Source organism: Sprattus sprattus (genome assembly GCF_963457725.1).
Source record: "Sprattus sprattus genome assembly, chromosome: 15".
NCBI lineage: Eukaryota > Metazoa > Chordata > Actinopteri > Clupeiformes > Clupeidae > Sprattus > Sprattus sprattus.
The window spans coordinates 15,050,492-15,064,933 of NC_137913.1; the positions used below are offsets into that span (position 1 = coordinate 15,050,492).

The 14,442-nt window shown below is 41.5% G+C and overlaps 1 protein-coding gene and 1 long non-coding RNA gene across 3 annotated transcripts; both read right to left on the reverse strand.

Moving 5' to 3' along the window:
• Positions 1–1,619: 1,619 nt before the first annotated feature.
• On the reverse strand, positions 1,620–4,451 carry fam219ab (family with sequence similarity 219 member Ab; the record flags this gene model as incomplete). 2 transcript variants are annotated; one of them, XM_080852287.1, is made up of 6 exons in its annotated part: positions 1,620–1,775; positions 2,712–2,766; positions 2,869–2,949; positions 3,111–3,213; positions 3,450–3,549; positions 4,389–4,451. In XM_080852287.1, 6 exons carry the CDS (start codon positions 4,449–4,451, stop codon positions 1,620–1,622), a joined length of 558 nt encoding a protein of 185 aa, XP_080708413.1. The 2 variants fall into 2 exon arrangements, with proteins under 2 accessions (XP_080708413.1, XP_080708412.1); XM_080852286.1 differs by having other exon boundaries at positions 1,620–1,778.
• Positions 4,452–9,029: 4,578 nt separating this feature from the next.
• On the reverse strand, positions 9,030–13,779 carry LOC308376765. The gene is made up of 2 exons (XR_013968921.1): positions 13,492–13,779; positions 9,030–10,804 (listed from the first exon to the last, which is right to left on the reverse strand). It is a non-coding gene; the product is annotated as an uncharacterized lncRNA (long non-coding RNA).
• Between the last annotated feature and the right edge of the window lie 663 nt (positions 13,780–14,442).

Sequence of the window (14,442 nt, forward strand, 5' to 3'; positions counted from 1 at the left end):
AAGTACAAGTGTGAACACAAAAGTAGCTGTAAACACCATTTGGGGGAGGGCCCTGACCAAGAACCCTACAAGAGATGTTATATGACAAACCAAGCCTTCACAACCAGAAATGTAGTTAATGTACAGTGAATGTATTGGATACTTGCCTTTGCATATTGAAGTATATGCCAACACACTGCTTACACTAAAATACCTAACCACTAAGAGAGCATTTTCCCCTAGTGCCAAAACTTTTCCATTGCACAAGACTCTAGCTGCCATTCTCCAAATCCAAATCTGTGGCCAAATTCTTTGTACAATCTCTTTTGTTGCTTTAAAAGACTGAGCCTCGAGTGATTTTACTTGTGCTCTTGTAAGGAGGGCTATTAGAAATGATTTACAGCTATCCCAACAAAGTCACTCTAATGACGGACGCATTCATCCCAAGGATGGCAAAAAGTTATTTTGTGGGCCCAGATATCGCTGATGTTTTCCCAAATGATGCAGTTCAAAGGTCACGTAATAAACTGCAATGCATAAGGATATAACCCCTTCATGTTTTTCCCCATTGTTCTTTCTGGCCTGATTACTTTCACTGAAGTTTGTTTGGTTATTTACCCTCACCAAATGTTATACATATGCTCTGTTTATAGAGAGGAAACAAAACCACATTAAAGCCATAGGCAGTGACAGGAAGGCATATTATTCACAAGATATTATTAAAGGATACATTTAAGTGTGCGTATTGCAATACATGCCACATGGCCAGACAGAAAAATGAAAAGAAATTAAATTCAAGCTGTATAGACTGATATGCCTGATCAATTGAGAAGTATCTGCATACTCTTCCTTTATGATACATTCATTCGCATTCCACTGCAGATATAGGGCAATTCAAAGTAAATCAAAGCGTTTCGAAAAGTGAACCAAAAGTGCACAAAGTGAACCAAAAGTGCAAAGCCCTAATACATGCTACACTATTCTGCCCTCAGTGCTATGCAGTGTCACCCTGTGGCCCTGCTGTGCCCATAAACCCTTACACAAGGAGACTGAACATCCTGTGAAACATCTCAGGACTCTTTGAAATTTCCAGGATTAAACGTTAAATGTGAGGGGAAAAAACACACAAATTGAAAGTGTAAGCGCAGAACAGTAAATATAACATAGAAGCAGTCATGTCACAACACAGAAATGAGTGTCAGTTAGCAGCAGATTTTAAACAGGTTTCACATTTCTAAAATGTTAAATCGAAATGTTTTTAGTTCTCTTTTTTATTCTACTACCTAATTAAATGAATTAAACTATGCAAGGCCAGTCAGGAGGAGGGGCAGTAAGTTAATTCCTCACTGGCTTCTCCTGTCTCTTAACCAAACAAGGAAGTGCGTGTCCTGCCATAGGAGGAAGCCATCAATAAGAGACCTTTGTTTGAGATAACCCTTCCCACATTTCCCCTGTATGAACTGTAATTCTGAATTAATTTAGGTTATTGTACGTATGTTTCTCTTCTATCGCCTTATTTTATTTGTCATTTCCAATGTTTTGCTTAACCCACGGAAATTGGTCACCACTCACACGGTGAGATGGATTCACTGGAGAGACATTAGTGGATGGCAGGGGTGGGACAGGAGACGGGGACGACTCTACTGGATCTGGCAAGCTGTGGAGGACGTGGCTTGGCAACAGATGCACGTAGGATTCACTGCTTTGGGGGGTATGAGGTCGAGGTCTTCGTCGTCTGGGATCTCGTCCAGACGGTAGCCATCCTTCAGCAGCTGAATGTTTAAATCCTGGTTGATTTGCTGCAAAATGAGAAGAAAAGGTTGTTGGATGTAAAGCATCTCAGTGGATTTAGCTGGAATTTATAGTTATACGTATATACATGTATATATACAGATATATACATTGTGTAGTACAGTGTTGTTCTATGCATGAGCATTGTGTAGTACTACAGTGTTGTTCTGTGCACGACTTTTGTGTAGTACAGTGTTGTTTTATGCATGAGTATTGTGTAGCACAGTGTTGTTCTATGCATGAGCATTGTGTAGTACAGTGTTGTTCTGTGCACGAGTATTGTGTAGTAGCTACAGTGTTTTTCTGTTTTGGTTTTGGTTCTGTTATAACATTCCTCATTAAGCCAAGTTCCACTCATAAAACTCTCTTTGCTGTGAAAACTGCCCTTCTTTAAATCCCTTCCTAAGTTGTCAAAAATCACATTGTAATTGACGCAAGAAGCTATTTAATAGATAACACCAAAATGATGACTGAATGAATAAGTCTTTATGATAAATGTTACTGACCTAAACATTTGACTACAAGGTTTTTATCAGCCATTCTGCCAAGTTCTCATCAAAGCAGAAGTCCTTTGTTCCATTATATATGAAAGTATGAATCTTGGCATGAAGGTAAAATGATCAGTGTTATTTGGTGTATAAAACTACATGTTCCTTTAGGGCTCAGATACACATACGCGTTTTTGTAAAAACGGGACGCGAGCAAATGCATTGATTCCTATGGTACGGCGCGTTTAAAGCGTGCGCCCCTTCTCCACCACACGTTGCGTCTTTGAAGCGTTTTTTAGGTGCGCTTAAAAGTTGAACTATTCTCAACTTTCCAGCGCAAGGCAGGGAAGCGCACCGCTTCTGTTTTGGCCGCCGCACTTTGCCAAGGCGTTACTGAAGCGTTTCTGCCTGAAAAAAGATGCGTATGTGTATCTGAGCCCTTAGACATCTCACCTCAGCCGAAGAGTATCCTGACGAAGAATATCTCGACATGTCAAAGTCATCATCACTGCAGCAAAAGCAAGAACACATGAGTATAAATGACAGTACTGCTTGTCCTTTGGAAATAAAAAAGGTTGTCAGAACAAAAACAATGAAATAGCTTTCATACCTGTCTGTATCTAAAGCAACGAGAGGTTTCTCATCTGGACTTTGGTCTAAAGATGAGTAGCCTTTATTTGGGACCACCAACCTAAAATAAAAAAAATGAGGAGACCATGATCATCACTTAAGATTAGATTACATGAACATTGGAGAATTCCTAAAAGGAAAAACAGCTCGCTTCACAGAATACAGTGCCGCATAGATGATTCCCTCATCCCCTGCAACAGTAAATTGGTGTTGAGTAAGTACCTCGTTCTGGCCATCACATTATTCTTCTTGGGCTGCTGATTCACTGGGCTCCCTGCGTTGCCATTCTTCACTGAGCCCTTCCTGGCCAACTCTCTCTGTTTCTCTGCACACCAGAAACCACATCACGGACATACAGTCAGTCAACTGGCAAGTGGTAAATATATACTTACTTGAATGCAATTAAATATGCACAAAGTGATGCAATTCAGAGCCATAGTCCCAGACAGTACAGAGCCAGGTAGAACAACAACGCCAGTTATACCAACCCATAGACCTATTGCTAGATGTAACGATGAAGTAATAAGAACTGCGAGTTTAAAAACTGGGGGGACAGCTCACCTATCTTCATCTGCAGAGGGGAGGGTTTATAGTTTAAAGTTGCGGGTTCCCCGTCTCGGGTGTCAGAGTCCGCCTCTGAAGTGGTAGAGGATGCTGGGTCCTGGTGAATGGAAGGACGGAATAGGGAGAGACAGGGTAGAGGGAGGGAGACACACAGAGAGTGGACAGAATTGCTTTATGACCGTAACTTCTGAGAGTAGAATATTTTCAGTTGACAGTTTCTTTCTTTCTAACTGACATTGTGGCCATCGGCAGAAGAATGCATGCATTAGCCTATAATAACACCATGTACACGAACAAAATGGCATTAATACATTTGTGTCAAAAAATACCTCTAAAACATGCTTGCCCATTTCCTGAGACATGATCAACTAAGGGAGGTTTCAAGCGTATGTGTGGATAGGCTACTAGTCTGCACGTCTCCGTCTCTGCATGATGAGGCAATCTGTAGGACAGGGCCTTCCCGAGTTCCAATAGAAACGTATGAGAATCCCCCCAGCGAAGCAAATATCACATCCATCCGCCATCTAAGTAAAGGATGGGATTTTGTTCACTGACACCTTGAATCAGACACTGTTCACCATTTGGTTGTCGAGATTGAATAACCAGTAGAATTGAACCATCCTACGTGATCGTTATCCCAGAAGTTATATTGAATGGTACTGATGCTGCCTGTTTTCCCTGCCGGGAAATAGTGCTGTGACTGGATTGTAACTGATCGCGGTATCTGTTTTCTTACATATCTATCACAGATTTGTCGCTGTACGTGGTAGATAAGTGTTTACAAACCCATTCTAACAATCGCCTCAATATCGGTGATAAAATGATTCAACGAGCCTCTAAATTAAACTCAAAAACGTCTGCTTATATGAATAAACAAATGTTCGTATGTTACAGCCCACATGAACCGTTCTAATCCAGGAATATTAGGCTACTCACTAAAGGCTGCATCTCCGATTGAACCGACGGCGGCACTTGAAATCTATCCATTTCCTCCATCATCTTGGCTCAGCGTTTTTTAAAGCGTCCAATAAGTTCGTATCAATGATGTAATGGTGCAATTGTAGGTTTCTATATGATCACAATCACAGTTTCTCAGATCTCAAATAGGCTCCAGCCGTCATCCCAGCAGCCAATTCAGTCAGCGATGACCAAGCGGCGACTCAACCCGCAACCACCCACTTCCGGGGCCGTGGCTTCCAACCAGAGTCGCCAAACTGTGGCTCGATTGTGGAGCGGTCCCTCCAGAGGCCGCTGCACTCAGTGCGCTACAAAACAAGGCCCATAACGGCTCCACCCAAGTCTAGACTACAACATATAAACATATTATGTCATTATCTATTTCCTTATGACATCTCCAGATCATATCTAATGACGCACAGATACATAATTTATAATTGTGCTGTGCATACACTGATAGAGGTAATACCATCCATTTAACAACTTTAAATCAGCATGCATTGTGTACGGAGTTTTTTAATGTGAAGTTTTGTGAATGCTTGAGTCATGTGGAGACGTTAAATCAGAACGCTGATTCAGAATAGAGCAAACTGGCTCATTTTCAGTCCAAATAAATTGCCAACATGTGGCTTTTGCTAAGATAAGAGTCAGGAGACAGAAATCATGTCATCCAGTTCAGCTGTTGTGTTGGACCAGTAAAGTTACAGAGATGTTCTGGCGCCACTACTGTAATTGTTCCAGTTCAGCACCTTGGACAGCACCTTCACCGATTACCTGCAAACTAGGTCATTCGCAGATGCTGGTCCTCGTTCTGACGGTAAGGACCCATTCAAAGAGAATTGTCCATCTCAAATGTTCGTTTAGTGAACTGTTCATTGGAAGGCCATCTCTCTCTCACAAATTCAAAAACATGATTCCATTTCTACGGACAAAAAAATTATCTCTGACTTCTGCGGAACTCGCTTTATGGGATAAGGATGGTCGATTAAAACTACGTCCCCACTCACTCTCTTCCCTCATCATCCTTTAAACTGTACACTATCAACACTTTATTTAGATGACCACTGCAACACCTCAGACCTCCAGTCACTGTCACTTTGCAGTTTTTGATGTTCCTTATACCTTAGTTGGAATATAGCTCCACAGAATAAATGTGAAAATATGTTTTTCTACTTTGCACTGCCATTTTAACCATTTCAGATCAGATAAGTGTAGGCAGATACAAAAACATCTGCAAAAACAAAAGCTTTCAACGTTAGGGGGCGCCAGCTCCATATTTCAAGAACAATCTGGGACTGATTCACGCAGATTGCCACTTTATCTCAGCAACACCGCTAAATCTTGTCAAGGTCTCTTTCGCTTAACATCTTACACATGCATGCCATCCTACATAAAAAAATTAACAACAAACAACAAACAAACGCGAAAATGAAGGATGTTAAGGAGTTTTCACAATCATGCTTGCTGTGAGTGTTGCAATGACATCATAACTGATACATTTGTGATGGCTATTAGGGTCTTATTGAAAAGTCTGTATGTATCTAAGAGGAAATGCCACAAACCAATGCAGCTGGGTTATTGTGGAAGAAAAACATTGGATGGTGTAATGTTCTCTGGGAGAAGCATTGAGAGAAGAAGCAACAGTAATGAACATACATAGGCTAGTAGCCATTTCCCCAACAGTCAGGCCACAAAAGTCATGTCATACTGATACTTTCAAAGAACAGAATTTGGAACTCGTTTTTTTGTGTGACTAGGTCCTGTGCTGATATGCTACAACAGCTGGGGAAAGAATCAGTGGCTTTTGTGATACTGTGGCAATTTGCTGTTTTGTACATTCTAGGGAGAGAACATTTTGTAATAGTAGATGTGAGTCACATCTACTATAACTAATAGTAGATGTGATGTGAGGTGATCATCATTTGTGGTGAGGGCGTTCTTTATAACTAGCATCAAGCAAGAAGAAACTCCTGCAAAGTAAGGAAATACTAATTTAAAGTAATTCATCAAGGATTTTATGAATAACGACACATTCATCCAATTGTAAATAACTATGAACCAAAAGTAAACAAGACTGTGAGTGAGAAATGAAAGAGAGAGAGAGAGAGAAAGCAGAGGGAGAGAAATGCAGGGAATGGGTAAGGCTATAGAGATGGAAAGAGAAATGAAGAAATTAATGAAGAAAGGATAGTTGCTGTCTCTGTCCTCCTCAAATGTGGCTTATGCAACCCTTTACAGCCTTGCAGATGGGGAAGCAGATTATGTCGTTCATTAGTATCTTTCTTTTTTTTCAATATCCCCTGATCTTGTTATGCAATGCCACTGTGGTCAGTTGACTAATCCTCTCTGGGGAGTGTGTGTGTGAGTGTGTGTGTGTGTGTGTGTGTGTGTGTGTGTGTGTGTGTGTGTGTGTGTGTGTGTGTGTGTTGTGTGTGTGTGTGAGGGGGGGGGGGGGCAGCTCAGCTAGCACCGCACAGCACAAATGAGGCCTCTGACTCACCCCATTGAGGGCTAATGGAAAGCCATTGAAACATATGACATTTTATGATGAATGACGAGAGCAAGGGTCACTCAACAGTCTGAAATCAGGCATCTGAAACTGTCTATCCATTTTGGCCCCTATCTCTGCAAAACAATGATAGCACAATCTGACTTGCACATTTTCAGTCTCTCGAGGGTGCTTGATTGTTTGTTGGTCTTTGTTCAAGCTGCTGTATGGGAACATTAGGAATGCAAACGAGGCTGTGGAGATTTGAGGTACAGCCAGGAAACAAATCTCAAAGTCACCACATTTGGGGCTGGCAGGCGCTCATGTTGTCAAACACAGCTGATCTTGGGACCCCTGAACACAAATGCACTCCTTCAGTATTTACCATCAAGTAATTACAGTAATTTCCTACTATGCAACATGCAACAAAGTAATACATGGAAGCAATAGAGTTAATCAAAACGTTTCACACGTATATTGACTGATATGTACAGTTGACTACATAGGGTTGTATTAATATAACTGTGTTTTCGCTTTCGGAGTGCATGTGCAAGCCATTACAATGGAAACTTCACCCACAACTTGCCTTGATTTTTTTTAAAGCCATTTTGAAAAAGCTAGTGGGTCATATGAAAGGATCAAAACAGAGCCTGTTTTGGTGATTATCATCAGAATTCAATCAATTATCCACAACAAAGGGTATATTTATATGGTCTGATAATTGATTCCTAGCATAATGATCAAATAAACCGTACAGAGCTTTGGCTGGGAACTGAGGTAAAACAATAACTGCTGTTGGATGTTTACAAAAACATGTTTTCCAAAATCTGATGATAATAATTAGCCCAAAAACACAACCTGTGTTCAAAATGAATTTATTTCGGACTGAAGGCCTCAAAAATGGATTTGCATTAGACCAACCTTCTACACCAAAACATCTGAACACGAAAAGGTCCTGTTATGCACTTGCAAAATCAGACTCAGCCTGTTGCTGTTAATGAACCTTGGGAATTTGACTCTGTTTGATACAGAGTTGTAACCTTGGGCCATTGCGACCATGCGTAGGGTGAATAGACAGGGAGAGCAAAGGACAGACGAAAGAGGGGAGTGACAAAGGGAGAGACTAAATCAGAGTAGGCCAGATGACTGAATAAGGGAGATAGAGATGAATAGATTCTTCGGCCTAATATTTGAATAAAGATAGAGGGAAAGAAAGACAGAAAGAAGACAAAGTCAGAGAAGGATTAACCAAGGACAGGGTGATAAACTGGCAATCAGACAGGTACAGACGGAAATGATGGTTTAGTGGAGTCAGTACTTGAATCAGTTTGGTATAACACATGAAGGAATGCATGACTGCATTGTATGCTAGCGCCTACTCAGTCACAAGGCAAGAGTTGACTCATCTCAGCATGTTGACAAAATATTGAATTTATTACATTAAATTACATTAAATGGATATAACTTTATACAGAGACATTGGTGATCCTCCTGGCTAAGCCTTGCTCTCTCTGCTCTGCCATCACCCTTAACTGGCGTGGCATTGGCTTAGAGCTTACGCGCCTATTTTAGTCACTGGTGTGATCACTCCTGGGTTTACAGCTGCCCTGTTGCACTGTTCAGCTTTGGAGGCTATTAAAGAGCTTCTGAAATCTCATTAGTGTGGGTAAGCAACACACAAAATAAGGATCTGTGGCTGTCAGAGGCTCATTGCCTGATGGGAAAGGCCTGACCCTGGGGACAGCCTAGGAACCTACAAACTGCCCCAATGACCCTCATTTGGCTGACATGTCTATTGATGCAAGCGTTCCCATAGGTGACGGTGTTCAAGGCACTAGTGATGTTAAAAGGATGTGCTCTGTATGAATGAGAATAAATAAACAAAGCATGAAAGCTGTTCATAAATAACACTCGACTATGATCAGAACAGTTGAATTTAAATTTGATATTTTACAGAATTCTGTTTTTAATTAATGTCTATTCGGGGGTTTCTTTTTTGCTTGTTAAAGATGTATACTGTCTAGTTTTTTATAAATGACCTTTATTATTCAGTGAAGCCCTTTCAGTATGTGTTGGAGGCAGCAACCAAATGACCCCTTGAGAAATGAATAAATAGATTAATTGGACTGGACTGAAGAAGTTTCAGTTTAATTTGTCAGTTCATTTAATTACATAACTATGAGTACAGCATCATCAGTACAGGCATGAGGACATTTATGGATAGAAAAACTGTGAAAAACCATGTAAAACACAGTGTAGGTAAATGTAATTTATAAATATTAGTCATTTCACACACAATGTCAATGTACAGTATAGATAGTTACAATGCAGCAAAGTACCATTTTCCAGTCTTTATATGGGAGGAGAGCAGAGTGTTTAGTTCTCTGTAGTCACCTACTGTTCCAGTCATTGGTGAACCTGTTCACTGTTTTACTATGAGTTATTAACTGTCTGGCTCTACCACTACAAATCATCCACCTTTCTGTTCCCACACACTTTCTGTATATGAACTCTCTCTTTCTCACTATTTGAAGAGCTTGCAAGTCTGGCTGTCATCTTACACTCTTATAACTCACAAGGGCTGACCACTGTTACAAAACGGTCAAATAGATCTGAGCTTTTCTTCGAGTGAGGGTGATCATAAAGGAGCGGTAAATAGACTGACAGATGGACAGTCTCAAAGCGCGTAAGAGGCTTTGCTCCATTTTATGACATGCTTTTCATGTTCTCCACCGCGCTTCATACCGCAAGAGAGAGAAAGAGAGAGGGACTCAAAAGGCACAATGCTCTCGTTCCACATTGAGATCCTCAAACAGAGTTCCTTCTGTGTGCATTGTTTGAGTGTGTGTGTGTATGTGTGTGTGCTGTGGGTGTTGTGTGTGTGTGTGTGTGTGCTTTTGTGTGTGTGTGTGTGTGTGTGTGTGTGTGTGTGTGTGTGTGCCTGTGTTGTGTGTGTGTGGGGGTGTGTGTGTGTGCCTGTGTTTCTGTGTGTGTGTTGTGCGTGAGTGTGTTGTGTGTGTGCGTGTTGTGTGTGTGTGCTTGTGTTTGGGTATGTGTTTTAGTTGATTACGACAAATAAACCATGCAGGCAATTTATGACCACCATCTGGCTTAACCACTCAACAGATTATCCAGTGTGTTTAACGCAATAAGTAGTAAAGTTTATCCCAGTCTCCTTCACTAAGGGTATCCATGGTGATGTACACTCGGGTCAGCAATCTTCCCTCAGGATAGTAAAATGTATGCACTGTGAGATGGCATTCTTCCCCCATTAGTACCTCAGGCTGCAGTCAATAAGTACTTATGTTCGCTCCTCTGCTGTTCCGGAGTTTGCGTGAAGACAGGCGTTTTCTCTGGGCAGGAGGGCACCTGGCAGGCCTTGTAGAGGATGGCGAAGAGGATGAGGAGGAGGAAGCCCACCACAGAGTTGCAGACGATGGCCACAATGGCCGCCGCAGACAGGCCAGTCCTCAGCTCTGATTCCATGATGATTGATGGGATCCAAAAGAAGGCACAAATGCGTGTGTGTTTTGTGTGTCTGTCTGTGTGACTGTGAATCCTGTGTTGTGACTGTGAATCCTGTGTTGTGACTGTGAATCCTGTGGCTATACCTGGAGATGGGTCAGTGACATCCCTCTGAGCTCCCAGTGGAGGTACACAACCAATCAGAGGCACTCCTGTATCACTGGCTCTGAATTGGCGAACGCGCTCTTCTCTCATGAGTATGTAATGAACACCTATTACACTCCTTAGGAATACACAGCTTCATCCTAGGCAGTAAAGATGTGTTGAACCCTCGGAAAGAGGGTGTAATGGGGCTCTTGTTTTGATTGGACGATGATCCCACAGGACAGTTTTCTTTAGTTGAGGGCCCTGTAGTTTTGTTGGCCGACGCCCTCCGGAGGTCCTGCAAAGGAAAATGAGATTAAGTAATATGAAACAGACATAAAGCTGACTGTTGGACACTCACTTGGGAGTCAAATGAAAGGCACTTGGTGAATCGGTGCTATGTTACTGATTGGTTAGCCATCTGCTGTCCTGAGACAACCCTGCACATGGAAGACTTTGAGCCAGTTCAGTCAGTGAAAACTGAACGATACTGATCTCACTGAATATGTTTACCTTTTCTTAATGCATTTATTTTTCTTGCCTGAAATTATTTGTGGTTATTTACTGTCTGATAGAAGTTTAAGAGTAAGTAAAACGTTAGAAGTAGTTGCTACAGAACTAACCACCATATTTCTAGCAACAATAATCAAACGTGTAAGACTTTAGATGTGATGGAGACTTATGGAGGGTAGAGATACGAGAGATAAAAAAGTCACCTTCTATAGCAAAACAAAAAGCAAAACCTTTTCACTACACCTGACGAAATGACTTATCATATTGTTAATGCATATATCAGTGCAATACTCTCAATGTATATGCGTGTCCACAACACTATGGCTAAGTGCCTTGGTGAGTGTACAGCCATGTATAGGTATATGCAGTGCAGATGGAGGTGGCTCCAATGAACAGGTAAGGTGAGGTTGAGCCTAGAGTGCCACCCACTTCAAAAAAGTCTTCTAACACTCATCTGCATAGAGCTACCTGCTTCTCACTAATGACATGCACAGATAAGTGGGGCTGCCTCTCAACCCACAGGGAAACGCCAGAAAAAGAAGCTGCCTCTTTTAGAAACCAGCTACAGCTTCAGTAATGTCAGCGATCGACAGCTTGAGCTCAGATGAAGATTGATGTGCTTATCTGTGCTGCCAGAAACTAATTTTCACTGTTTTTTTGGGGGGGGGGGGGTGAATAAGGTCGATTTGGACTAAATCACAAAAGAGAACTTGGACGTGATCTAAAAACAATCCTCTGGTCAGGCCCTGGCCAATCTGAGCCTTCAGCAGTCATTTCTTAGGGTGAATTTAGATGTGTGGGAGAGCCAATTTATTCTCAATCCCATCTAGGAACAGAAAAAACCATCACAATTGGGTACTGAAAAACATCATTGAAATATGGATAAATATTTATGAGAGCATTGATAGGGGCTCCACAACAAAAGGTGTGAAAAGGAGGATAAAATGACTAAAAAAACTATTTTGCATACATGTATTCAGTGTATTTCAGTAGAACATACAGTTCAGTGACAGACATTAAAAGAACAGTGATTCTACACTGCACAACAGACAAAATATCCTCTATGCAACGTTAAAGGCCCCACTCGGCACACATTGTCTCAGTAGTGGTCACAAGGAAAAGGTGAAAAGGTGTAGCATGTTGTTTTGTACTGGATAACTGGTAGTAGCATCTGCCACAGCCACAGCCTTACTACATGCCTTGGGATCGTGAGATAGGAGAGAGTCTGCCTATTTCTATGATGCTCATTCTGACTTTGTGGTTTCTTTGCATTATCAAAATGAAATCCATACATTAATTAGATTGAATTGCTCTCGGTTTTGCAAACAGTGTGGAACACATTGGAAATTTCACAACATCCAAGCTTGTGTGTAGGTAATGGGTGGGTGGACTACATTTGGAGCAGTTGTGGTGAGAGAATCAATACGAATTTAGTGAGTGCTGCTGCCCACATAGTCCAAAGGGCGCATTAGGGATCTGCTCTTCGCATGGTGTTGCAAGACCTTGCAAGACCCTGTCGATACCATGAAGCCACTTTTTTTTACACTTATCTACTGGCTGGGTTTGTTATGCAACGTGTTTGGTGGTCACAGGGTCTCAACCCACACAATGCAACACTTGTACAGTTATACTGTAAGACAATGCTGCAGCAGGGGCTGACTTTCTTAAATATTACAATAGGAGTACATCAGTAATAACAGTCCTCGTTTGTCTGTGTCGTCTTGGCTAGGAAAATGAACTATGCTCAAGGCTACTTATCATCAAACTGAACATTTTAATAATACAATTAAAATCAATCAGAACCAATCAGCTTTTGCCTTGCTTTCTAACTTATATGCATCATGAGGCAGAGGTACACTTGAACAGCGACTCATATGACCCATTTGTTGTAATCATTACATTGTCAAATATCCCTCAAACTTAGGATATCATGCCTAATATATGACATGATAATGTGTCAAAACACGAAGCCATCAAAACAATGCTCTGCTGCTTATAATGCCATCAAACCTTGCTACGGGCTTTCTCCTCTAAGTCACTGTGCGGGTAAGGGGGAAAGAATGGTTGATCATTTTCAGTGCAGAATAAATCTTGATTGTGTGTACATTCTCAACTCTGTGTTGTATTTATCGAGGAAATTAGCATTGTTTTACCACTTCTGAATTTGTTGATGCAATAGAAACAATCCAAGCACAGGTTTTCAAAATAATAAACAAGAGCACAAGTTCAGATCATTCGTCTTCTTGTTGTTTCTTTACACTGGGGGGATATTTGCTTGCCATCCCATGGCGCGTCTCTATGACACCCGAGACCCCTGTGACCGTGGAATGCACTAAACTCCCTGTCTATCTATTTATCAATAAACATATCCTATGCCTACATGATGTGGACATCGGTGTGGTTTTAATTTCTTAAACTTAACGAGAACTTTAGCTAAACAGCTCCACACAGACCATAAGTATTTGAACTTACCCACAACTTGTGTCTTCGAGTTGTTCAGAAGCGTCTCTGTTTCTTCTCATTCTCCGTTAAAAGCCGCTATATCTTTCCACTAAATACAAAGGTGAATAAACACTTAAACGCGATAACATCCTCTATTCCACTCAACCAATCCACTCGTTTCGCGTGAGTGCACTTGATCCTTTACGCTCCCATCCTCTGTCCATCTGCACCCAGCTGGACGTGAGAACGTTGACTCGCACAAGAGTTCATTAGTGTTTTACCCGACTGCCTTTGTGCGCTCAAAATGTCAATGGTCTGATGTTCCTTTCCAACGTGCATTGCAGCAGTGTTCTGCTTAGAAGCTGAGAACGGTGTCTTAGGGGAGTGGTTTATACACGGATCTGCACAATCAAACAAAGCGCCCCTTTCAAACTGCTGCCAAGCGTTCTCGGGAGACAGTCACTGCATGTTAAACAATGCTCTGCTGCTTATAATGAGAGACCCTTGTCCTGCCATCAGCATGCCGTGCATATACGCTCACAGATGGTATTTTACATAACCAGCAACGGTTGACATAGGACAAACTCCCTAAGGTCTGATAGCGTGTTGTAATGTACATTTTGTGTAAGCACTAAGAATCTAGTGACATAATGTCGACCTTATTAGCCTATTCTAAGTTTTTTCTGTCTGAGGGCACTGAGCATGATATGAATGGCTACGGGTTAAAAATGCATATGCTGGAATGTGTAGAGAATTTAGCACTTGAATTTTTTTTTGTTGTTTTCATTTAGGCCTACACACCATATAAGTCAGTAAACTGCGCGTTCACGATATCACCATCGCAGCGAAAATGGTGAAAATCAGTTAGTGAAAATGTGGAAACGACCGAGAAGTTAAGATTATATCTCTATATAGGCTATTTATTGGAGTCTCATAAGACTGCAGGACTTACACAAAAGCCTCTCTGGAGTTCCCACGAGT